The sequence below is a fragment of the Argopecten irradians genome, chromosome 3 (assembly GCF_041381155.1).
Source record: "Argopecten irradians isolate NY chromosome 3, Ai_NY, whole genome shotgun sequence".
Lineage (NCBI taxonomy): Eukaryota > Metazoa > Mollusca > Bivalvia > Pectinida > Pectinidae > Argopecten > Argopecten irradians.
The window spans coordinates 271,798-299,703 of NC_091136.1; the positions used below are offsets into that span (position 1 = coordinate 271,798).

A 27,906-nucleotide genomic window follows, 5' to 3' on the forward strand; every position below is an offset into this window, starting at 1 on the left:
ATGAAATAGCATTCTAACTTTGGGTCTTCATAATTTTTGTTTTTTGTTGCCTGCTTAAAGTCCTATGAATGTTATCACGCAAACTCCCGAGTGTTTTTTTTTTCAAGTTTACATAGCAAACATTGAATAACATAATATGTGTTTTCCTTTAACCATGTTGTTGTTTTTGAGTGTACTTGTTCAAACAAAAATCAAGTAAATTTTACAATATCATCTAATAAAATGATGTAGACAAATTTTGTAAAAATAAGCCCTATATATGTATATTATATAGAAAACACTTACTATTTATTGTAATTTAAACTATATAAGACATATGAATGTGACATCAAAAATTGAAAAAAAAAACCCGAAAAAACCCAACATTTTGAGAGCGGTAAACGTCTACTATAGTGGGCCTACCTGTGTTTATACATGTTCCTCGAAACGACGTCCGATTCATTTGAATTTGAAAACCTCCAAATCCGGAAATAATGACATGTAACCATTTAAACATCCGTGCATTCAAGTAATTTCAAACGTGAACTGTTCAAAGTAGATCTCAAATGATCACAAATATGAAGAAACCCTCTTTTCGTCACACCTCCTTGACGCAGGTGGTTTGAATCGGACGCCGCGTCACAACTACGTTAGATGTCCTGCCACGTCATGAATTGTGTAAGCGAGTGTAATCATACGAAGCAAAAGATTAAAATCAAACTGTTTTGCACTATGGAGTTTTTAACATCAGATAAATATAACTATTTATAGTTTCACAGCGGGAAAACCCCAGATACATGCTTCATCAGATGGAAACTCTTTTTATTTGTATGTTCATTAATAAATTGGCGGGAATTTTCGCCACTTCGAGTGGCTGTTTCAAATGCCTGTCGGAGCCAAACGGAATAATTCATATTTACTTTTTATAAATGCCATAAACACAAAAAAGGTACATTTTTGAGCTACAGAATTAATAGTTCAGACTGTAAATGTAAGGATTAAAGTATCTTTCTGGTAGTTCTATCGAAGGATAAAGTTGAGTGGGGTATCGATATTCACTGTCCATTCCAAATATCGATACCCTACTCAACTTTATCCTTTGATAGAACCACCAGAAGGAGACTTTCATCCTTAGATAATAATGATATAAGTTCGGGTTGTCTTCATAGATTTGGTATCAATTCAAGCTCATAGCCTAGGTAAAAGACAAAGTATGAGATATGTTCGCGGAAAAATGAAAATGAAAGCATTTGTGAGGAAATCCGTCCGTTAATGTTCGAGATTTGTTACAACTACTGTTCTGTGCATCAGAGGACAGGGGGACACGAACACCATCTCTAAATTTGTACAAATGCCTGAAATCTATATATTCTTTTTATTAAACTTGGTACAGAATGTAGATATAGGTTATCTGTACTAACAGTATAATGTTTGTCTTTAAGGTTTGATACATTGCATGTTATTTAAGATTTATTTGATACCGTAATATAAGTAATTAATTTGAAACTGATAGAGAGGAGTAAAAACATACACTGCTGTACATGTGTGACCAAACCTATCAGTGATAGAAATGTTTCGTTTTCATTTGTGATTTTTTTCGTCCCTGGAAAATAAATAAATATCTGTATACCTCTAGATAATATTACTAAAATCCATTTGACGACCGTTTGCCCATCGTGCAAAATATGGTATATATCCAAGTGAAAAATCCAGGTAGATTTCACACCAGCTAAGCTACCTTTATCGTTATAACATCATACCAGTTGGTATATGTTTTTAAAAAGTAGGCGTTCCGGGATTTAGCCTTCTATCTTAAAGTCCTATCTATCTGACTTTTGGACTTGGTTTGAGCGTTCGCCCCTGTGAGGAGGACTCTGGGTTCTGTCCCCTGGCTGAGACACACCAAAGTCTATAAAAGTGGTAGTTTCTGCTCCTACCTAGCGCTCAGCATACAGGGAGTGGGACGACTTGTTCGCCAGTTGTTCGTATAGTGTGACCGGGTGGGTTGTGTTGCGTGGTGTCTTCGGCGGTATGCTTCAGTGATATAGCGCTATAAAAAGGGCAACAGTTCCATTATACAAGAAGACAACGTGAATATTCCGCAGTCTCTCGAAACACGCACCTCGCACAACATATACGCAATACATCGCATACATGGGAGGCCATCCATACATGACCATAGCTGTTAATAGGACGTTAATTAATCAAACAAACAAACAAACAACTATGGCTACAACACACATTTGTTGTCCCCGAAGCTTTTTATAGTTTGCATGTTTTTTGTTTTTTTGTTTTTTTTTTTAATTTTTTTTAATCCAAATGCAAAATGTGTAAATATTTGGTGTAAAATTCCATGTTTACTTTCTCTTTCATACAATAACAGAAATAACATTATGAAATAATGCTTTTCTATAAAGCCATTATAACTTATAATACCTAACCTTGTTGTGTTTTAATTCCCCACTATCAAAACTATAAGACTATTTTTATATGTATATTAAACACATTTCTATAGAGTCAAAAGAATGTATATTGATCGATTTACATTTCTCAGTGACGGATTTAGAATATTCACATTGTGTGTTGACACTATCGCCAATACTTGTGTATGCCTGCCACGAATTGTCCGTATTGTTAAATCCATTACTGATCAGATACATGGTGCGGAAAGATATAAAACGTTGCACACAATAAAATGTCACCGCCATTAACGCTGTGCCTCTTTTATAAATAATTTTATATTCGTTTGCACTTTACATTTTGACTGTCACATTGATGTTAAGGGGCCCAAATGAGAAACAGCAGGACAACGATCTCTGGTTTACATATGTACGCATGGAACTCTTATCAATGCCGATTTGTAATTAGTTGTGGTTTTTGGTGACGGTTCATGGCATCTCGCTACTGTCTATAAGGTGTTTACCATTTAATATTTACAGTGGACGTATATAGCTGGCTGGAATCACAGACGGGATACGTGATCAGGTTTTAATGTCTGCCATGGTGAGTACTCTCATTAACATACTTCCTTACAAGTGTATTGGTGTAAGTTTTAAACATGTTAACTTACAACTGTCTCTGGTATGTGATATTATGGTAGTAGGATTAGGTTACCAGTTATGGAAATCAATGTTACTAGTTTGTGTGTCCAGAAATAGATATGAAGATTTATGTTAATAGCATACATAAATAACTTTTCAGTGAGTCCGGTATTGAAAATATGTTTTCATGATAAAATCAGAACTATTAAAGGTACTCTGTATACATCATGTATTGGTTTATCCCGGATAAAGTGAGACAATATACATACACGCACAAAGCTTCAGGTCGCTAGGGTCGTCACTGTATTTACAAATGATAAGAACAGAGCATTATCGAACTCGCCTGTATGTGTACACGTAGCTGGCCAACCATTACATACTATTGATGTTTTGTTCTTGACAGTGAATACGACAGGGTAATAGGAACTTTTGTCGCGTTATTTCATGCGGTTGTGGAAATATAATTACACTGTACTCGATAAAATGAACGAAACGTTTTAATTCATTAGTAATAAATAACCTTGTTTATTCATCGCAGGGTTCCTAAATCCTTGTTTGTATATTGCATAAGGCGTGTTGTCTGGGGTGTTTTGAATAAATCATGTGTAAATGTACGTGAAAAACGTGGAATTGGCATGAGCATAGTCAAGAAAGGCACATGCCACGTCCATTAAATACGTTAACATCGGCATATCACTAGTATAGGTTTTCATTTATTATACAAGCATGTTGAGTAAACTCCACACTCTGAAGTTCCAGTTAGAGAGGTTAGGCTTCATGATGAATTTGAAGAAGTCAGTGCTTATATTCCAAATCAGGAACTATGAAATCTTGTGACGAAACTTATTACACTAGTCTAGTATATGTATATTTTTATGATGTGAAAATTAGGCATGTCCTGGATATTTCAAAATACTGCCGTGTGGTCTGTTCGTTAGTCGTGGCCTTCGTCTATTTTACAATGCATAAAACATAAGCTTAAATCAAGAATCGATACAATAGATAACAACTGACAGTTACAACGTAAAGCCTTAGTATACGTTGTCAGTGCTCATACACCGTGTCCTGGAACTAAGTGCCATGGCTGGTTAAACCAGAATACGTATGTAATTAACTTATTTGATTATTGGTTGTTTATTAGGTTTCAGGTTACAATCCGAGACTATGACCCTTTTATTTTCCTTTCTCAACACGGGCTTGGAACCGCCGGTTACGGAGGAGATAGTCCGTTAACTTTTTGATTGATTGATTGATAGGGATTGACATCCATTTATTGTAAATGAAAAAGAAATACAGCGATCTTTCAATCAAATTGATAATATCGATCAATCGAATTATTCTCTGTATCTCATTTCCGATGTCCCACAACCGACCATACATGCGTTGTTAATCAGACAATAATAAATCATACAAGTATGATAGATACAATATTTCAGCACAATGGAACTACATATACAAGTATGTGTCCTTTGTTCCGTAAAATAAATAATTATAGGTCATTTTGTTAATAGTTTCATATTATATATCATATTAACACTGAAAATTAATGGATTTGAAATACAGACATGTGAACTAAAGTAACACAGGGTAGCATTAACAAGATGCCCATAGGCTTATACGGTCATATTACAATGTAAATCAGTTGATGTCATTTGTTCTTTTTGAAAAAAAAATCAAGAAATATAAAACATTGTTTTGTTAATGTAAATGTTTACATAACATATAGCTATAAATAATATCAAAATGAATGAATTTATTGATTGATACTGGGTGTAATTTTTCATGGAAAGATCCATCTGCTGCCCCAAGTGAACATCTAGCTATGACTAACATTTGCGGATTTCACCTAGAGCTAAGGATGGGATAGGTGGCATTCAAATAAATACTGATTATGATGGCTTGTCATCAGTCACATGTCCTGCAAAACAATGTTGAACTTGAGAACTCCGTTATTGTCCTTGCCAGCCTCGGTTAGGATCATGTTACAAAATCTTAGCCCTCGACTGAGATTACCCGATCTCGATCACATACTGGTAATATAATTTATTATCTATTATTCTTTTTCAAGCAGACTTGTTTACTTAAATGTAATATATTTATCTATTTTGTTTACATCAGGACATTTGATTCTTCTATCAAAATCATATTTTAAGACGGTTTTTATTGTTATACTCGACCCATGAAAATAGTGTTCTTCCCACCATCCTCGACAGACTTATACTCCTTTTATCCTTTTCATCATAAAATTAGCGTTGTTTCCAAAGCCGAGTACTTGTTTTCATCTTAATCAACATTTCCTTACATTAAAACTCACTTCTTCACAGTAATAAACTCTAATAAAGGAAAAAAGATATTTGTTTTATATATAGTTCACAATAATGCCATGATTGTCTTTCATTAAATTTCATTTTAATCGAACGCTTGGGTCTTAAATACCAAACGTTATCCAAGACACTACAATTTAGTTTATATATTCCAGGACCTCTATTTTAGCTTAAGCAATATGCCTTTGTGATCTATACTTTTTGGTTGACGTTGATCTTATATCAACAGAACTTATATTGACAACATATTTACTGTAGTATCCTATTCGCTTCACCCTGTTAGTTCCCTTTTATTTCTTTTATAGATATAGATACAGAAGATTTCCAGTACAGGGACTACTAAAAGTTCCTCTTCACCGGACTCAAAGTATTAGTTATTAATTATATCATATTCCGGTTATAGAAGACTTGTAGTTAAATCTCTTGATATCTTGATTTTTCCACTTTTTATCTAGTCTATTTTAAAACAGCTAATGTTTGGAGCCGATACAACTTCCTCAGCAAGACTGTTCCATAGCTTTACTGTTCTCATAGCAAAGGTGTTCCATCGTAGTGTCCTCGATTGCTCTGGAAATATCATTTTTGTTTTCCCTCTTCTACTATGTCTTGTTGAAACATTGTCCCACAATTTTAAAAATAAGCATGCCTCTTCATCATAGATTCTACCGCTGTACCGCTTCGAGTCTATCTATGTCCTTGATCTTGTATGGAGCCCAAACCGAGCTTGCATAGTCTAATTGTGATCTCACCAGACTTTTATGCAGTGGGATGAATGATTTTGTATTCATAAAATTAAAAGTTCTCCATAACATACCTAAAATCTTATTGGCCTTTTTGATCTTTTCACGTATGTGATAGTCAAAAGTTAGAGTGGAGTCAATAGATACACCGATATCTTTTTCCATGTCCGTACGCGGAAAGTCGTCACCAAGAGGTTTATAGGATCTTGATGTTTCGGCTATGCGACGTTTTTTGCCAATGTACATATGCTTACATTTTTCAGGATGCATACGAAGCAGGCATGTATCAGTTTAAGTCCCCATTTTGATTAGGTTCTCCTGTAATATATTTTCGTCCTTATTTTCCACTTAAACTTAGGATTTGTATTAACTCATGTAAACCATAGCAATAACTCTTGAAAGCCATAACAATAACTCTTGTAAGCCATAACAATAACTCTTGTAAGCCATAACAATATCTCTTGTAAGTCATAACAATATCTCTTGTAAGCCATAACAATAACTCTTGTAAGCCATAACAATATCTCTTGTAAGTCATAACAATAACTCTTGTAAGTCATAACAATAACTCTTGTAAGCCATAACAATAACTCTTGTAAGCCATAACAATATCTCTTGTAAGCCATAACAATAACTCTTGTAAGCCATAACAATAACTCTTGTAAGCCATAACAATAACACTTGTAAGCCATAACAATAACTCTTGTAAGCCATAACAATAACTCTTGTAAGCCATAACAATAACTCTTGTAAGCCATAACAATAACTCTTGTAAGCCATAACAATAACTCTTGTAAGCCATAACAATATCTCTTGTAAGCCATAACAATAACTCTTGTAAGCCATAACAATATCTCTTGTAAGCCATAACAATATCTCTTGTAAGCCATAACAATAACTCTTGTAAGCCATAACAATATCTCTTGTAAGCCATAACAATAACTCTTGTAAGCCATAACAATAACTCTTGTAAGCCATAACAATAACTCTTGTAAGCCATAACAATATCTCTTGTAAGCCATAACAATAACTCTTGTAAGCCATAACAATAACTCTTGTAAGCCATAACAATAACTCTTGTAAGCCATAACAATAACTCTTGTAAGCCATAACAATATCTCTTGTAAGTCATAACAATATCTCTTGTAAGCCATAACAATATCTTTTGTAAGCCATAACAATATCTCTTGTAAGCCATAACAATATCTCTTGTAAGCCATAACAATATCTCTTGTAAGCCATAACAATAACTCTTGTAAGTCATAACAATAACTCTTGTAAGCCATAACAATAACTCTTGTAAGCCATAACAATAACTCTTGTAAGCCATAACAATAACTCTTGTAAGCCATAACAATAACACTTGTAAGCCATAACAATAACTCTTGTAAGCCATAACAAAATAACTCTTGTAAGCCATAACAATAACTTTTGTAAGCCATAAAATATTTGTAGCCAAACTTTTGTAGGCCATAACAAAATCTTTGTAAGCCATAACAATATCTCTTGTAAGTCATAACAATAACTCTTGTAAGCCATAACAATAACTCTTGTAAGTCATAACAATAACACTTGTAAGCCATAACAATAACTCTTGTAAGCCATAACAATATCTCTTGTAAGTCATAACAATAACTCTTGTAAGCCATAACAATAACTCTTGTAAGCCATAACAATATCTCTTGTAAGCCATAACAATAACTTTTGTAGGCCATAACAAAATCTTTGTAAGCCATAACAATATCTCTTGTAAGTCATAACAATAACTCTTGTAAGCCATAACAATATCTCTTGTAAGTCATAACAATAACTCTTGTAAGCCATAACAATAACTCTTGTAAGCCATAACAATAACACTTGTAAGCCATAACAATAACTCTTGTAAGCCATAACAATAACTCTTGTAAGCCATAACAATATCTCTTGTAAGCCATAACAATATCTCTTGTAAGCCATAACAATAACTCTTGTAAGTCATAACAATATCTCTTGTAAGTCATAACAATAACTCTTGTAAGCCGTAACAATAACTCTTGTAAGCCATAACAATAACTCTTGTAAGTCATAACAATATCTCTTGTAAGTCATAACAATAACTCTTGTAAGCCGTAACAATAACTCTTGTAAGCCATAACAATAACACTTGTAAGCCATAACAATAACTCTTGTAAGCCATAACAAAATAACTCTTGTAAGCCATAACAATAACTCTTGTAAGCCATAACAATAACTCTTGTAAGCCATAACAATATCTTTTGTAAGCCATAACAATATCTCTTGTAAGCCATAACAAAATAACTTTTGTAAGCCACACCATGTTTGTGTTGTGTAATGATGTTTCGTATGTCCTCACTGTCGGTCTGTTTGATATACTTTTTGATATATGTGTTTCTATGCTTCATAAGTTGGATTCTTACAAATTACATTCTATATATATTTACTTTTTAGTTAGTTGTGCATATAGTGTTCCTGTATATGTTGGGCAAAGTATTTTATCTCATCGTTTAATTTTCAATCATGTCTTCAGTATAATGGTCTCCTGTTGTAGGCATACATGTATATCACAACTCTGTAGGCAATATTTTTGGTAAATCATTATTTGGGTTTTCGACAAACACTATTATATCACCGTTGTCACAATTCGTATGCTTTAAACCTTTTTCTTTGCCATGTCGAGCGCTTTTGTTTTGTTCTAGATATCTTTTAATTATATCATCGTCACCTGAGGATGTGCTATTGATCGCTTATACACATCATTTTGCTGATTGTAGAGGTATATGTTTACCTCGCACTCAGATACTACATGCGCTACTTCCGCTTTTCCTGAATCAAATCTCCTAAACCTATAAAAACTCTGTGCGGTTCAAAATTGTTTATTTTAAATTGGGTTTCCACATCAGAAACTATCCTTTTATGCTTTTTGAAGGCTGTATCACCAAAACGTGACCCGAGATCGCTAACAACCATGTCCGTTATACCTGCATATTACTCAAGTACACCGACTTGAGATAGGAATAGGAAAATAGGAATGGACGATTATCACTTACTAGTGCTGCAGACAATCTTTAAAGAGGCCTAAAAATAGCAGTTTCCCCTACCCATCTTAGAACAAAGTACAACTTGTTTTTTTTTCCTGAGGATCAACAGTGCATCATGCTCGATTAAATTAACAATGCGTGCACAACTAATAAACAAGAGGCCAATGGCCACATACCTCCTTGGACACGACAACAATGCCACTTTATCAGGAGGGCTAAAGATGGCTGTGGGTTACTAGTTCCTAGTTCCGTAAACGGAACTACGAACCAGACCCTAGTTCCGTTTAACTTAAACGGAACAAAGAGCCAGACCCGAGTTCCGTTCAACCCAAATACTGGCCAACGCACGGAGTTCAGTTCATTATGATTCCTATTTATAATAAGATGTCTATTAACGTAATGTACTTTACTAACTTTTAAACTCTTTACCATGAGGATTTTACGAACAATAAAACACGGAAAAATCTCTATAACACAGATTTCCTTAAACGGATCAGATCTGACACTCAGACCCGAGTTCCGTTTAAGCTTTAACAGAACTCGGGTCTGGTTCCTACTTCCGTTTAAGATAAACGGAATTCGGGTCTTGTTCCTTGTTCCGTTTATTAAACGGAATTAGGAACTAGAAACTCGCAACCAACTCAGCCCCCAGAAAAAAGGCAACGCAACACAAAATGTTCACGTATTAACGCAAATATATCAACAAACTGTTATATGATAAAATTCATACGAAGACAACCTTATTTGCGGGAGGATACATACGAACAAATCGAGGCGTGTGATTTGTAAGAAAACTTTGGCAAATAACGGTAATAAATTTCTTCTTGTTTTAATGATTGAACATTTGTTTTGTTTCAACGGGATCATATGCACGTGATAAATAATGGATAAATAAATATGGTACCTATCTGGTGGTTGTAGATCTGGTAACTATCTGGTGGTTGTAGATCTGGTACCTATCTGGTGGTTGTATATCTGGTACCTATCTGGTGGTTGAAGATCTGGTACCTATCTGGTGGTTGTGTATCTGGTACCTATCTGGTGGTTGTAGATCTGGTACCTATCTGGTGGTTGTATATCTGGTATCTATCTGGTGGTTGTAGATCTGGTACCTATCTGGTGGTTGTGTATCTGGTAGCTATCTGGTGGTTGTAGATCTGGTACCTATCTGGTGGTTGTGTATCTGGTATCTATCAGGTGGTTGTAGATCTGATACCTATCTGGTGGTTGTATATCTGGTACCTATCTGGTGGCTGTAGATCTGATACCTATCTGGTGGTTGTGTATCTGGTAACTATCTAGTGGTTGTATATCTGGTACCTATCTGGTGGTTGTAGATCTGGTACCTATCTGATGTTTGTAGATCTGGTAACTATTTGGTGGCTGTAGATCTGATGCCTATCTGGTGATTGTGTATCTAGTAACTATCTGGTGGTTGTATATCTGGTACCTATCTGGTGGTTGTAGATCTGGCACCTATCTGGTGGTTGTAGATCTGGTATCTATCTGATGGTTGTAAATCTGGTACCTATCTGGTGGTTGTATATCTGGTACCTATCTGATGGTTGTATATCTGGTACCTATCTGGTGGTTGTAAATCTGGTACGTATCTGGTGGTTTTATATCTAATACCTATCTGATGGTTGTAAATCTGATACCTATCTGGTGGTTGTAAATTTGGTACCTATCTGGTGGTTGAAGATCTGGTACCTATCTGGTGGTTGTGTATCTGGTACCTATCTTGTGGTTGTTTATCTGGTACCCATCTTTTGGTTGTATATCTGGTACCTATCTGGTGGTTGTAAATCTAGTACCTATCTGGTGGTTATTGATCTGGTACCTATCTGGTGGATGTAGATCTGGTACCTATCTGGTGGTTATAAATCTGGTACCTATCTGTTGGTTGTAAATCTGGTACCTATCTGTTGGTTTTAAATTAATAAATCTGGTACCTATCTTGTGGTTGTAAAACTGTAGTATGCAGGTTAATAAATCTGGTACCTACCTTGTGGTTTTAAAACTGTAGAATGCAGATTAATAAATCTGGTACCTATCTGTTGGTTGTAAAACTGTTGTATGTAGGTTAAATAAATCTGGTACCTAACTGTTGGTCGTAGAACTGTATTAGGCAGGTTCAATAAATCTGGTACCTATCTTGTGGTTGTAAAACTGTAGTATGCAGGTTAATAAATCTGGTACCTATCTTGTGGTTGGAACACTGTTGTATGTAGGTTAAATAATTCTGGTACCTATCGGCTGGTTGTAAGACTGTTGTATGTAGGTTAAATAAATCGGGTACCTATCTTGTGGTTGTAAAACTGTTGTATGCAGGTTAATAAATCTGGTACCTATCTTGTGGTTTTAAAACTGTAGAATGCAGATTAATAAATCTGGTACCTATCTGTTGGTTGTAAAACTGTTGTATGTAGGTTAAATAAATCTGGTACCTAACTGTTGGTCGTAGAACTGTATTAGGCAGGTTCAATAAATCTGGTACCTATCTTGTGGTTGTAAAACTGTAGTATGCAGGTTAATAAATCTGGTACCTATCTTGTGGTTGGAACACTGTTGTATGTAGGTTAAATAATTCTGGTACCTATCGGCTGGTTGTAAGACTGTTGTATGTAGGTTAAATAAATCGGGTACCTATCTGTTGGTTGTAAAAATGTTGTATGCAGGTTCAATAAATCTTATACTTATCTTGTGGTTGTAAAACTGTTGTATGCAGGTTAATAAATCTGGTACCTATCTGGGGGTTATAAAACTGTTGTAGGCTGGTTAAATACATCTGGTACCTATCTGTTGGTTGTAAATCTGGTACCTATCTGTTGGTTGTAAAACTGTAGTAGGCAGGTTAATAAATCTGGTACCTATCTTGTGGTTGGAACACTGTTGTATGTAGGTTAAATACATCTGGTACCTATCTGTTGGTTGTAAATCTGGTACCTATCTGTTGGTTGTAAAACTCTTGTATGTAGGTTAAATAAATCTGGTACCTATCTTGTGGTTGTAAAACTGTAGTAGGCAGGTTAATAAATCTGGTACCTATCTTGTGGTTGTAAAACTGTAGTAGGCAGATTAAATAAATCTGGTACCTATCTTGTGGTTGTAAAACTGTAGTTGGCAGGTTAAATAAATCTGGTACCTATCTTGTGGTTGTAAAACTGTAGTTGGCAGGTTATATAAATCTGGTACCTATCTGTTGGTTGTAAATCTGTAGTTGGCAGGTTAAATAAATCTGGTACCTATCTGTTGGTTGTAAATCTGGTATCTATCTTGTGGTTGTAAAACTGTAGTAGGCAGGTTAAATAAATCTGGTACCTATCTGTTGGTTGTAAATCTGGTATCTATCTTGTGGTTGTAAAACTGTAGTAGGCAGGTTAAATAAATCTGGTACCTATCTTGTGCTTGTAAAACTGTAGTTGGCAGGTTAAATAAATCTGGTACCTATCTTGTGGTTGTAAAACTGTAGTTGGCAGGTTATATAAATCTGGTACCTATCTGTTGGTTGTAAAACTGTAGTTGGCAGGTTAAATAAATCTGGTACCTATCTGTTGGTTGTAAATCTGGTATCTATCTTGTGGTTGTAAAACTGTAGTAGGCAGGTTAAATAAATCTGGTACCTATCTGTTGGTTGTAAATCTGGTATCTATCTTGTGGTTGTAAAACTGTAGTAGGCAGGTTAAATAAATCTGGTACCTATCTTGTGGTTGTAAATCTGGTACCTATCTTGTGGTTGTAAAACTGTTGTAGGCAGGTTAATAAATCTGGTACCTATCTTGTGGCTGTAAAACTGTAGTAGGCAGATTAAATAAATCTGGTACCTATCTTGTGGTTGTAAAACTGTAGTAGGCAGGTTAAATAAATCTGGTACCTATCTTGTGGTTGTAAAACTGTAGTAGGCAGATTAAATAAATCTGGTACCTATCTTGTGGTTGTAAAACTGTAGTTGGCAGGTTAAATAAATCTGGTACCTATCTGTTGGTTGTAAATCTGGTATCTATCTTGTGGTTGTAAAACTGTAGTAGGCAGGTTAAATAAATCTGGTGTTACATGAACGAATAACAGAAAGGAGAAACCAGCAGCTAAATTCAAAACACAATTTAATTATATATACAATATTATACAGAGATGGTTTACAATGTCTAAAGTAATTGGTGGTGGTACAAGAGTAGTACGATGATTTAAAGTGTTACTTATCTGTATGCGAATGTCCTGGTATAATCCTTGATCCTTCCAGGTTTCAAATTAACAATAATCACAAATCCACAAGGAAATTGAATGTCCACCGATGATTTGTAACGTTCCAGGCAATATGAATAAATCCAAACAAAGTGTTGTAATAATCCACAGATAAAGTCACAATAGCTCTCCCAATAGAATCTTATATGGCGCTGTACAATTCTTGATATGTCTTATTACAGGTCTCATTACAGTTCTGATTAGCCTGGGCAGCTGGAGTATATATAGCTTAACCCTAATTCAAGAATATTGGAGAACCTTCTACTTCTAGAAATATCTAACCAAAAACAGTAAACAAGTAAACACACATAACTTTCTGGAAATAGATCATTCTAGATCTCTACTTAAAATCAACATGTTTACAAACATATTTGTTTATACATGATTAAATTCTAGAAAGTTCTATAACCTAAATCAATGATATGACCTTCATAGGATGTATTGATAAAAAAAGCTATAGGAGTTATCTCCCTTATCTCATAACTACATGTATTTAGTGTCATACATAACACACCCCTCCTTAAAGAAAAGAAAGTTTTCTTGAAAAGGAAACTTTCTTGACATATCAAGTAATATTTAAATCCTTGATAAAGCATCAGCTAGAATATTGTCTTTCCCTTTGATATGTTTGATGTCAAGATTGTACTCTTGCAAAGTCAAACTCCACCTGAGAATTCTTTGATTTTTGTTTTTCATTTTCCCAATGAATGTCAAAGGGTTGTGGTCGGTGAAGACCAACACAGGCACAACTGTAGTGCATAGATACACATCAAATTGGTTTAAGGCCAAAATCAATGCTAAACATTCTTTCTCAATGGTGGAATAATTTCTCTGGTGTTTGTCAAACTTTTTCGAGAAATAACAAATTGGATGGTCAATTTGTTCAGTACCTTCTTGCATCAAAACAGCACCAACACCTACATCGCTGGCGTCAACAAACAGTTTAAACTGTTTATTAAAATCTGGAGCAGTCAGAACTGGTGAGTTTGATAGTATGGCTTTCAATTTCTCAAAGGCAGACTTACATTCGTCTGACCAGACAAATTTGACATTTTTCTTTAACAAAGCAGTAAGTGGAGCTGCTATAACAGAGAAATTTTGACAAAATTTTCTGTAGTATCCAGCCATACCAAGAAACCTCATCAGCTCTCTCTTGCCTCCAGGAGCTGGAAAATCTATAATTGATTCTACTTTGGCCTGAACAGGTTTAACCTGCCCCTGTCCTACAACATGGCCTAAAAATTCAACAGTTGCATGACAAAATTCACATTTCAATAAGTTTACAGTCAATTTCATGGTAGTGAGTCTTTCGAAGAATTCACGAATCCCGCGTAGATGGTCTTCCCACGTGTCGTGGTAGTTGATGACGTCATCAATGTATCCATCACAGCCTTCCAGGTCTGATATCACGCTGTGAAGAAGACGTTGAAATGTTGCCGGGGCATTCTTCATACCAAATGGCATAACTTTGTACTGGTACAAACCTTGCGAGGTTACAAATGCCGACACTTCTTTAGCTCTTTCTGTTAATGGCACCTGCCAATATCCTTTCAACAGGTCAAACTTGCTTACGTACTTGGCTTTGCCAACTTTGTCAATACATGAGTCAATCCTTGGAATTGGATAAGAGTCTGTTTTACTGACAGAGTTTACTTTTCTGAAGTCAGTACAGAACCGGTATGTCTTGTCTGGCTTTGGCACCAGAACACATGGAGAGCTCCATTCACTTTTGCTTGGTTCAATAATATCATTGTCCAACATGTATTGAATTTCTTTCTTTAAGTGTTCTTCTTTCAAAGGATTGACACGGTAAGGATGTTGCTTGAGAGGTGGCGCATCGCCTACATCCACGTCGTGATAGATAGCATCTGTTTTGCCTGGTGTATCCGGAAACAAATGTTTATACTCAAGTATCAAATCTTTAAGTTCATTGCGTTCTTTTTCCGATAGATGACATAGTTTCTTTGTCCAAGTTCGCGAGCACATCTGAATTCCGTAACTTAACACCACAGTCTAAACCTACATCTTGTACACCACCATCTAAGTCTAATTTACAAATATCAGCTGTACTTTCACTTTGTGATGGTACAGAGGCCAAAGTAGCAATAGGTTGAGAGGTCTTGCTCTCTTCTCTATCTACATATTCCTTAAGCATATTAACATGACATAATTGAGTTTTCTTGCGCCTCCCTGGAGTTTGTACAATGTAGTTAACATCATCGACCTTTTTCTCAACAACATAAGGTCCAAAATATCTAGCTTGCAAAGGCTGACCCGGTATTGGTAATAGAGCCAAAATTTTGTCACCTGGATCAAAACTTCTTGCACGGGCATCTTTATCATACCATGTTTTCATTTTGGTTTGAGTAACGGCCAAATTTTCTTTTGCCAGTTCACATGCCCTTGTCAACCTTTGCTTAAAGTTAGACACATACTCTAAGAGATTAACTTTAGAATCTTCGTCCAAAATTTTGTCTTTCAAAATTTTCAAAGGACCACGTACAGTATGTCCAAACACAAGTTCAAAGGGACTGAAGCCAAGAGATTCTTGTACAGATTCTCTAACACCAAACAACAACATGTGTATACCTTCGTCCCAATCTCTTTTGTTTTCAAAACAATAAGATCTCATCATATTCTTCAATGTCTGATGAAAACGTTCTAAAGCACCCTGAGACTCTGGATGATAAGCGCTAGACTTATACTGCTTGATCTGGAGCTGGTACATGACTTGTTGAAAAATACCAGACATGAAATTCGAACCTTGGTCCGATTGGACAGCTTTTGGAAGACCAACCAATGTAAAGAATTTAACCAAAGCCTTGACTATGTTAGGGGCTTTAATATTCCTGAGTGGAATGGCTTCAGGAAAGCGTGTGGAAGCACACATAATAGTTAAAAGATACTCATTCCCAGACTTAGTTTTGGGTAGAGGACCTACACAGTCTATAATGACTCTACTAAATGGTTCCTCAAATGCTGGAATGGGGTGCAAAGGTGCAACAGGGATTTTCTGATTAGGTTTCCCTACCACCTGACAAGTATGACAAGACCTACAAAAATCAGCCACATCCCGTTTCAACTTGGGCCAAAAGAAGTGATCTAAGATCCTGTTATAAGTCTTGGTCACACCTAGATGCCCTGCCATAGGTACGTCATGAGACAAACTTAGAATATCTTGCCTATACCTCGGTGGGACAACTATTTGATTGACAACCTTCCAGTCTTCCTCGGGAGACACATCAGGGGGGCGCCACTTGCGCATCAACACACCTGACCTACGGAAGTAACAAACCGGGACTTTCTCCGCCTCTTCCTCACTCAAAGCCCGATCACACAGTAAGGAGATTTCAGGATCTTTTTCCTGTTCTACTATAAGCTCCTCTCTAGACAAAGATGATTTGCTCATCATGTCAGACAAAGAAGTACCCTTGTTAGGAACAACTCTATCATTATCAAAGTCTACAGGATTGCTCAAAAGATCACACTTGCTCCCGACATCCTCTATATCATGAGCCAAGAAAGTGTCACCTAACCCTGGACTATAATGATCCTCAACTACTGCAACATCAGAAACCTTCTTACTCATTGAACGAGTTACAGCACAAGAAGGGAAAATACCAGGAAATTCCTGTTGAATAGACTCAGCATCATCTGTTTTATCTGGAATACTGGACACTAAGGGATCTACCCTAACTTTCTCTCCAGCCAAGTCATTGCCTAAAATGAGCGACACGCCCTCTATGGGAAGTTCCGGTCTAACACCAATGGTGACAGGCCCAGTAACCAAATCTGACTTTAAATAAACACAATGGAGAGGCACATTAACAAAACCTAACTCTACACCTTGAAGCAAAACACTACTACCAGATGAGGTCTCCTCAGACAAAGGCACTACGCCATCTAATATCAAAGAATGAGAAGCCCCAGTATCTCGCAAAATCTTCACAGGTTTCAAGTTGGTAATATCACTAGTAAGTGAAACAAAACCTTCAGAAATGAAGGGAGAGTACTTCTCCAAGACACTATCAGACTCTGAGCTCTTAATCTCAACAGACACTTTAGAATCTTCCACAATATCACTAAGTTTCTGACTAGGCTTTTGACATAGCTAACACAGAAGGAACTGACTGTTTACGCCTTTGCTCCTTACGCTGGAGAGAATAACATTCAGACATAACATGTCCTACTTTCTTGCAGTAATTACAAACAGGACCAGAAGGAGACCCCACACCTACCCTATCATCTGTTTTAGAAGCAGACTTAGTTTTATCACCTAATTTAGGTTTGTCGTTGGAAGGGCCACTAAAGGTTGGGTTCCTAGGCTGACCAAATTTACTAGTACCTGTGGTACTGTTTTTGTCTTGAGAACTGTTTTTAACAAATGAGCCTTTGTGGGTGAGAGCGTAATCATCAGCCATTGTAGCTGCTTCACTAAGTGTTTCAACTTTTCTCTCATCTAAATGAGTTTTTATGTTTGTGTGGACACAACGTTTAAACTCCTCTATCAACAATAATTGCCTCAATTTACCGAAATCCTCATCAATTTCTTTAGAATCACACCACCTATTAAATAATTGTTCTTTTTCTCTGGCAATTTCTACATGAGTTTGTTCATCTCTCTTTCTCGAGTTTCGAAATTTCTGGCGGTAAGCCTCAGGAACTAACTCATAAGCTTTCAAAATAGCTTTCTTGACTACTTGGTAATTTGAAATCTCATCTACAGATAAAGAAGAATAAATGTCTCTAGCTTTACCAATCAAGACACTTTGAAGAAGCATTGTAAGCTTATCTTCAGGCCATTTCATACTATCAGCTATTTTCTCAAAATGCAGAAAATACTTGTCAACTTCTTTCTCTTGAAAAGGAGGAACTAACCTAATGTTTCTACTGACATCAAAACCTCTGTTTCCTTGTAAACCCCTAAAAGTTAGATTACTTGAACTGTCTTGAGAAGCTAGCTCTAATTCTTTCATTCTAAGTTCTGTTTCAGCTTGAATTTTCTGCTTCCTTAGCTCTAACATCTGATCTCTCTCAATCTCTTTTTCTTTTAATTCTCTTTCAATTTCTTTTTCTCTTAACTCTTTTTCTATTTCCATTTGTCTTAGTTTCATTTCATGTTCAAGTTCCATTTGTCTAATTTGAATTTCTGAGCTGACTGTTTCCTCTATACTATCTAATGCACTAGAGTCAAATTTGTCATTGTCAACAAAATATCTTATAATTACATTCCTAATTTCAGCTTTCCTCAAATTAGTTTTGATAGTAAGGCCTAAATGTTTACCCAATAACAGTAAATCCTTCTTACTAACTTGCAAAAGAACTTCCAGGGATGGCGCTTTAACAAACTGTTCTACCTGCATAGTAGTCATATTTATCTAGCTGTTGGTTTCAAATGTAAACTCAAAGTTTGTACACAAATTTTGAAAATTTCTTAATTAATTTTTCAAAGTTAGATTTCACAAATTAAATATCGATCTCGGACACGAGCCCCCAATTCTGTTACATGAACGAATAACAGAAAGGAGAAACCAGCAGCTAAATTCAAAACACAATTTAATTATATATACAATATTATACAGAGATGGTTTACAATGTCTAAAGTAATTGGTGGTGGTACAAGAGTAGTACGATGATTTAAAGTGTTACTTATCTGTATGCGAATGTCCTGGTATAATCCTTGATCCTTCCAGGTTTCAAATTAACAAATAATCACAAATCCACAAGGAAATTGAATGTCCACCGATGATTTGTAACGTTCCAGGCAATATGAATAAATCCAAACAAAGTGTTGTAATAATCCACAGATAAAGTCACAATAGCTCTCCCAATAGAATCTTATATGGCGCTGTACAATTCTTGATATGTCTTATTACAGGTCTCATTACAGTTCTGATTAGCCTTGGGCAGCTGGAGTATATATAGCTTAACCCTAATTCAAGAATATTGGAGAACCTTCTACTTCTAGAAATATCTAACCAAAAACAGTAAACAAGTAAACACACATAACTTTCTGGAAATAGATCATTCTAGATCTCTACTTAAAATCAACATGTTTACAAACATATTTGTTTATACATGATTAAATTCTAGAAAGTTCTATAACCTAAATCAATGATATGACCTTCATAGGATGTATTGATAAAAAAAGCTATAGGAGTTATCTCCCTTATCTCATAACTACATGTATTTAGTGTCATACATAACACTGGTACCTATCTGTTGGTTGTAAATCTGGTATCTATCTTGTGGTTGTAAAACTGTAGTAGGCAGGTTAAATAAATCTGGTACCTATCTTGTGGTTGTAAATCTGGTACCTATCTTGTGGTTGTAAAACTGTTGTAGGCAGGTTAATAAATCTGGTACCTATCTTGTGGTTGTAAAACTGTTGTAGGCAGGTTAAATAAATCTGGTACCTATCTTGTGGTTGTAAATTGATACCTATCTTGTGGTTGTAAAACTGTAGTAGGCAGGTTAAATAAATCTGGTACCTATCTGTTGGTTGTAAAACTGTAGTAGGCAGGTTAATAAATCTGGTACCTATCTTGTGGTTGTAAAACTGTAGTAGGCAGATTAAATAAATCTGGTACCTATCTTGTGGTTGTAAAACTGTAGTAGGCAGGTTAATAAATCTGGTACCTATCTTGTGGTTGTAAAACTGTAGTAGGCAGATTAAATAAATCTGGTACCTATCTTGTGGTTGTAAAACTGTAGTTGGCAGGTTAAATAAATCTGGTACCTATCTTGTGGTTGTAAAACTGTAGTTAGCATGTTAAATAAATCTGGTTCCTATCTGTTGGTTGTAAATCTGGTATCTATCTTGTGGTTGTAAAACTGTTGTAGGCAGGTTAAATAAATCTGGTACCTATCTTGTGGTTGTAAATTGATACCTATCTTGTGGTTGTAAAACAGTAGTAGGCAGGTTAAATAAATCTGGTACCTATCTAGTGGTTGTAAATCTGGTACCTATCTTGTGGTTGTAAAACTGTAGTAGGCAGGTTAAATAAATCTAGTACTTATCTTGTGGTTGTAAATCTGGTACCTATCTTGTGGTTGTAAAACTGTAGTAGGCAGGTTAAATAAATCTGGTACCTATCTTGTGGTTGTAAAACTGTTGTAGGCAGGTTAAATAAATCTGGTACCTATCTTGTGGTTGTAAATTGATACCTATCTTGTGGTTGTAAAACTGTAGTAGGCAGGTTAAATAAATCTGGTACCTATCTTGTGGTTGTAAATCTGGTACCTATCTTGTGGTTGTAAAACTGTAGTAGGCAGGTTAAATAAATCTGGTACTTATCTTGTGGTTGTAAATCTGGTACCTATCTTGTGGTTGTAAAACTGTAGTAGGCAGGTTAAATAAATCTGGTACCTATCTGTTGGTTGTAAAACTGTAGTAGGCAGGTTAATAAATCTGGTACCTATCTTGTGGTTGTAAATCTGTATTAGGCAGATTAAATAAATCTGATACCTATCTTGTGGTTGTAAAACTGGTACCTATCTTGTGGTTGTAAAACTGTAGTAGGCAGGTTAAATAAATCTGGTACCTATCTTGTGGTTGTAAAACTGTTGTAGGCAGGTTAAATAAATCTGGTACCTATCTTGTGGTTGTAAAACTGTAGTAGGCAGGTTAAATAAATCTGGTACCTATCTTGTGGTTGTAAAACTGTAGTTAGCAGGTTAAATAAATGTGGTACCTATCTAATGGTTGTAAATCTGGTATCTATCTTGTGGTTGTAAAACTGTAGTAGGCAGATTAAATAAATCTGTAGTAGGCAGATTAAATAAATCTGGTACCTATCTTGTGGTTGTAAAACTGTAGTAGGCAGGTTAATAAATCTGGTACCTATCTGTTGGTTGTAAAACTGTAGTAGGCAGGTTAAATAAATCTGGTACCTATCTGTTGGTTGTAAATCTGGTACCTATCTGTTGGTTGTAAAACTGTTGTAGGCAGGTTAAATAAATCTGGTACCTATCTTGTGGTTGTAAATCTGGTACCTATCTTGTGATTGTAAAATTGTAGTAGGCAGGTTAAAAATCTGGTACCTATCTTGTGGTTGTAAAACTGTAGTAGGCAGGTTAATAAATCTGGTACCTATCTTGTGGTTGTAAAACTGGTACCTATCTTGTGGTTGTAAAACTGGTACCTATCTTGTGGTTGTAAAACTGGTACCTATCTTGTGGTTGTAAAACTGTAGTAGTCAGGTTAATAAATCTGGTACCTATCTTGTGGTTGTAAAACTGTAGTAGGCAGGTTAAATAAATCTGGTACCTATCTTGTGGTTGTAAATCTGGTACCTATCTTGTGATTGTAAAACTGTAGTAGGCAGGTTAAATAAATCTGGTACCTATCTTGTGGTTGTAAAACTGTTGTAGGCAGGTTAAATAAATCTGGTACCTATCTTGTGGTTGTAAAACTGTAGTAGGCAGGTTAAATAAATCTGGTACCTATCTTGTGGTTGTAAAACTGTAGTAGGAAGGTAAATAAATCTGTACCTATCTTGTGTTGTAAAACTGTAAATCGGAATGTACCTATCTTGTGTTTGTAAAACTGTAGTAGGCAGGTTAAATAAATCTGGTACCTATCTTGTGGTTGTAAAACTGTTGTAGGCAGGTTAAATAAATCTGGTACCTATCTTGTGGTTGTAAAACTGTAGTAGGCAGGTAAATAAATCTGGTACCTATCTTGTGGTTGTAAAACTGTTGTAGGCAGGTTAAATAAATCTGGTACCTATCTTGTGGTTGTAAAACTGTAGTAGGCAGGTTAAATAAATCTGGTACCTATCTTGTGGTTGTAAAACTGTAGTAGGCAGGTTAAATAAATCTGGTACCTATCTTGTGGTTGTAAAACTGTTGTAGGCAGGTTAAATAAATCTGGTACCTATCTTGTGGTTGTAAAATTGTAGTAGGCAGGTTAAATAAATCTGGTACCTATCTTGTGGTTGTAAATCTGGTACCTATCTTGTGGTTGTAAAACTGTAGTAGGCAGGTAAATAAATCTGGTACCTATCTTGTGGTTGTAAAACTGTTGTAGGCAGGTTAAATAAATCTGGTACCTATCTTGTGGTTGTAAATCTGGTACCTATCTTGTGGTTGTAAAACTGTTGTAGGCAGGTTAATAAATCTGGTACCTATCTTGTGGTTGTAAAACTGTAGTAGGCAGATTAAATAAATCTGGTACCTATCTTGTGGTTGTATAACTGTAGTTAGCATGTTAAATAAATCTGGTTCCTATCTGTTGGTTGTAAATCTGGTATCTATCTTGTGGTTGTAAAACTGTAGTAGGCAGGTTAAATAAATCTGGTACCTATCTAGTGGTTGTAAATCTGGTACCTATCTTGTGGTTGTAAAACTGTAGTAGGCAGGTTAAATAAATCTGGTACCTATCTGTTGGTTGTAAAACTGTAGTAGGCAGGTTAATAAATCTGGTACCTATCTTGTGGTTGTAAATCTGTAGTAGGCAGATTAAATAAATCTGATACCTATCTTGTGGTTGTAAAACTGGTACCTATCTTGTGGTTGTAAAACTGTTGTAGGCAGGTTAATAAATCTGGTACCTATCTTGTGGTTGTAAAACTGTAGTAGGCAGATTAAATAAATCTGGTACCTATCTTGTGGTTGTAAAACTGTAGTTGGCAGGTTAAATAAATCTGGTACCTATCTTGTGGTTGTAAAACTGTAGTAGGCAGGTTAAATAAATCTGGTACCTATCTGTTGGTTGTAAATCTGGTATCTATCTTGTGGTTGTAAAACTGTAGTAGGCAGGTTAAATAAATCTGGTACCTATCTTGTGGTTGTAAATCTGGTACCTATCTTGTGATTGTAAAACTGTAGTAGGCAGGTTAAATAAATCTGGTACCTATCTGTTGGTTGTAAAACTGTAGTAGGCAGGTTAAATAAATCTGGTACCTATCTGTTGGTTGTAAATCTGGTACCTATCTGTTGGTTGTAAAACTGTAGTAGGCAGGTTAAATAAATCTGGTACCTATCTTGTGGTTGTAAATCTGGTACCTATCTTGTGATTGTAAAACTGTAGTAGGCAGGTTAAAAATCTGGTACCTATCTTGTGGTTGTAAAACTGTAGTAGGCAGGTTAATAAATCTGGTTCCTATCTTGTTGTTGTAAAACTGGTACCTATCTTGTGGTTGTAAAACTGGTACCTATCTTGTGGTTGTAAAACTGGTACCTATCTTGTGGTTGTAAATCTGGTACCTATCTTGTGGTTGTAAAACTGTAGTAGGCAGGTTAATAAATCTGGTACCTATCTTGTGGTTGTAAAACTGGTACCTATCTGTTGGATGTAAAACTGAAGTAGGCAGGTTAAATAAATCTGGTACCTATATTGTGGTTGTAAAACTGTAGTAGGCAGGTTAAATAAATCTGGTACCTATCTAGTGGTTGTAAATCTGGTACCTATCTTGTGATTGTAAAACTGTAATAGGCAGGTTTAATAAATCTGGTACCTATCTTGTGGTTGTAAATCTGGTACCTATCTTGTTGTTGTAAAACAGTAGTAGGCAGATTAAATAAATCTGGTATCTATATTGTTGTTATAAAACTGTAATAGGCAGGTTAATAAATCTGGTACATATCTTGTTGTTGTAAAACTGTAGTAGGCAGATTAAATAAATCTGGTACCTATCTTGTGGTTGTAAAACTGTAATAGGCAGGTTAATAAATCTGGTACATATCTTGTTGTTGTAAAACTGTAGTAGGCAGGTTTAAGTATTGTAAATCTGGTACCTATCTGTTGGTTGTAAAACTGTAGTAGGCAGGTTAAATAAATCTGGTACCTATCTTGTTGTTGTAACACTGTTGTATGCAGGTTAATAAATCTGGTACCTATCTTGTGGTTGTAAAACTGTAGTACCTATCTTGTTGTTGTAACACTGTTGTATGCAGGTTAATAAATCTGGTACCTATCTTGTGGTTGTAAAACTGTAGTAGGCATGTTAATAAATCTGGTACCTATTTTGTGGTTGTAAATATGGTACCTACCTTGTGTTTGTAAAACTGTAGTAGGCAGGTTAATAAATCTGGTACCTATCTTGTGGTTGTAAAACTGGTACCTATTTGTTGAATGTAAAACTGTTGTATGCAGGTTAAATAAATCTGGTACCTATCTTGTGGTTGTAAAACTGTAGTAGGCAGGTTAAATAAATCTTGTATCTATATTGTTGTTGTAAAACTGTTGTATGCAGGTTAAATAAATCTGTTACATATCTTGTTGTTGTAAAACTGTGGTAGGCAGGTTAATAAATCTGGTACCTATCTGTTGGTTGTAAATCTGGTACCTATCTTGTGGTTGTAACACTGTAGTAGGGAAAACAGGCAAAAAACATATTTTGTGCTGAATATGTGTAAACAATTAGCTCTTCTGTTGGCCTGAATGTTAAGAATTACCGGCATATCAAACGGACCTTGCCATGAATTGTTATTAGTACTAACCATACTTATTTAACCATTAGCAACGAAACATGAAAAGTGATAAGTGTAACCCTGGTCGTTAGCATAGGAAGCGTTTACATACATATATATTAAAAGTAATGTGAATATACTAATGGATACTTTCTACTGGTTTAACCGTATTTGTGGGGAATAGGTCTCATAGGGGTAAATACATTTTTATGGCAATGACGTATTATCAAGATTTCAAGTATACATTCTTGGAGACATCCATTTTTTGGGGAATATTTGAAGACATAAATAGGTGTGTAGAGAGAACTTCTTTTATCACATTTTTATTTCAATCTTTTGAGCTGGAATATATCTCTACTATAAAGTGTTTTAACATTTTCAGGAAACTAGGAACCTGACCCGCGTTCCGTTTAACTTAAACGGAATAAGGAACTATGACCGAGTTCCGATTTACTTAAACGGAACAAGGAACCAGACCCGAGTTAGGTTCAATCCAAATACTGGCCATCAGCTTGGCTTGAATGTTAAGAATTACCGGCATATCAAACGGACCTTGCCATGAATTGTTTTTAGGGCTTAACCATACTTATTTAACCATTAGCCACGAAATATGAAAAATGATAAGTGTAACCCCGGTCGTTTGCATAGGAAGCGTTTATATACATATAAATTAAAAGTAATGTGAATATACTAATGGATACTTTCTACTGGTTACCCGTATTTGTGGGGAATCTGGTCTCATAGGGGTAAATACATTTTTATGGTAATGACCTATTATCAAGAGTTCAAGTATACATTCATGGAAACATACATTTTGTGGGGAATATTTGAAGACATAAATAGGTCTGTGGATAGAACTCTTTTATCACACTTTTATTTCAATAGTTTGAGCTGGAATATATCTCTACTATAAAGTGCTTAAACATTTTCAGGAAGCTCTTCTATGAAAGGTACGTGTTTTAAAAGTTCTCATCAGCTCGTTTTAGCCGTCCTTTATAACATTGTCACTATCTAAAAGGACTATTTTATCCGAGGAATGCGTTGATATAACTAGTATTTTATACAAAGAAATTTCAGTATTCCAAACGGTTTTTTTCAGGAGGAGAACGCTCATAGCCAGAAGAAAGATGACAGTAAGTAAATAAGATGTCATTAGAATTTGAGAAGTGATTTCAAGGTAGCTGTTTCTTAACTGAGTAAATTGTATTTGCGTCGTTGTAGATTAAGATAAACAGGAGTACACAGAAAAAGTAACCCATCGGTCAATACCTTGCAATTTCCCAAATTGGGATACCAAACCCATAGATGGTAATGTCACTCAGCAACAACAGCCCCTGGTGAAACTTACAGAATAAAATGTATGATAAAGTTGATGATTTCTTTAGGTACGTTGTTAACGTGTATGTACCTGGTAATTTTATATCTAGTTATCGTTTTTTTAACCAGCTACCTTAACGAGGAATGGTATGGGGGCTTTTTACATTTTACATTACTGGAACCAGACAAGGTTTTAATAGACAATTCGGGACCTATTATAATTATTTTAGTGATGTCGATGACAAAAATCCAGTATCACAAAGATCTAAAAAGATTAAAAAAAAAAGAAAGAAAAAAGAGGATTTTTGAGGCGGTGTTCGATAATTCGGTATGGTTTATGCTTTACTTTGCAGGAGAAACTCTTCACACAATATTCCATTTATTCGACAAAGATAACGACGGGCGCATTACAGCGGAGGAATTCACTACGGTACTGGAGTCAATGAAAATGAAGCTTTCCAAAAAAGAAATTAAGAAGACAGTCGATAGAGTCATGCAGGATGGCGATAAAGATAGTAGGTTATGGTAAACTGTAATCAGGCAGTAAGACATAGTGTGACTGTTGTTTACATGAGGAACCACACCAGTGTGGGGCTGGATACTCTGCTCTGCTGTGGTCAGAACTTGTAACAACATTTGTATTATGCATTGATATTTCCTTCGGTCTAGCATTAGTTGTCATATTGATGATTTCACTGAAGGGAAACTACTTAAAATAACAAGTTTACTGATAAGCAATGAAATTGAAAATAAATTTATAAATTGAATAGCATGATATCTAATGATTATCCGTTTAGATAGAAATAATTTCTTAAAATTTCGCGAACATCTAGGCCTGTTTTATGGCGTGTGGTATTTTTCATTGAAAAAGACTGTGAATGGAAGCTAGTCTTCAATGAAAGAACAAACAAATTCATATAAATGTTTTAATTAACAGAAAATGGGACTATTGACTTTGAGGAATTTCAAGCATTTATGGAAACCAGGATGAGTCACCAAAGTGCATTGAAAGAACTGACGGATGCGTTCAACACGTTTGATTGTGACAAAAACGGCTTTATAGAACCCTCCGAACTCAAAAGTGTTATGTCTAGGTTGGGTAGAGATGTAAGCGACACGGAGGTAGAACAGATGATCAAGGATGCGGACTTAGATGGAAATGGAAAGATAGACTTTGAAGGTGAAAAATTATGTTGTTTTAGTTATCTTGAAAGATTTTTTAATGTAGAAACGTCATATACCCGTATTGTATATTTAAAAAAACAACTACATAACATCGCAAGGTAATCTACCATTTTTAGGTTATAAATTGCGCTACAAGCAATTAACATTTTGGATTTTTTTTTAAACAAAATCAGATTTAATGAAATACATAAGAAAGATGAATCCAAACTATAAGGTATACCCCCAACTTTCAGATGATCAAAAGTGACTAAAAGAACAAATTATGATTAACTTACATAATATATGATAATAATAATAAAAAGACTGTTAGTGGTACGTATCTTTATAGTTATAACTGTTCCGAAATCAGAATAATTGTTTTTGTGTTCCAGCAAAATTAATGTATTTTAATTTACATACTTTGAGAAAATCAACTTTTCATGTCCCCTTTCCCCCGATGCAAATATTCACTTAGAAGGTCTTTATCACTACGGTGTTAATTCCGGTTGAAAACAAGCGTTCTGACGCCCTTCGCTTTTGCGAATTAAACTCAACAAAAGTAGCGGAACAATATCAAAGAATAAGATATTTTCAGCTATAATATCGAGATAAATTAGGCATAGAAGTCGATACCAGATGATAAGAA

General features: G+C 35.3%; 1 protein-coding gene across 3 annotated transcripts in view; it reads left to right on the top strand.

Moving 5' to 3' along the window:
* Positions 1 to 1,950: 1,950 nt before the first annotated feature.
* The window catches only part of LOC138317218 (uncharacterized), a 30,882-nt gene continuing 4,926 nt past the window's right edge, over positions 1,951 to 27,906 (top strand). The window contains exons 1-6 of one of the 3 annotated variants that reach the window (XM_069258769.1): positions 1,951 to 2,808; positions 2,919 to 2,982; positions 6,348 to 6,363; positions 25,879 to 25,912; positions 26,450 to 26,611; positions 27,034 to 27,276. In XM_069258769.1, the coding sequence (XP_069114870.1) occupies positions 6,349 to 6,363; positions 25,879 to 25,912; positions 26,450 to 26,611; positions 27,034 to 27,276 (454 nt within the window). In that variant the 5' untranslated portion in view covers positions 1,951 to 2,808; positions 2,919 to 2,982; position 6,348. Of the gene's footprint in view, positions 2,809 to 2,836; positions 2,983 to 6,347; positions 6,364 to 25,878; positions 25,913 to 26,449; positions 26,612 to 27,033; positions 27,277 to 27,906 lie in introns of those variants that run through there. The other 2 variants (XM_069258771.1, XM_069258770.1) reach the window with 2 other exon arrangements.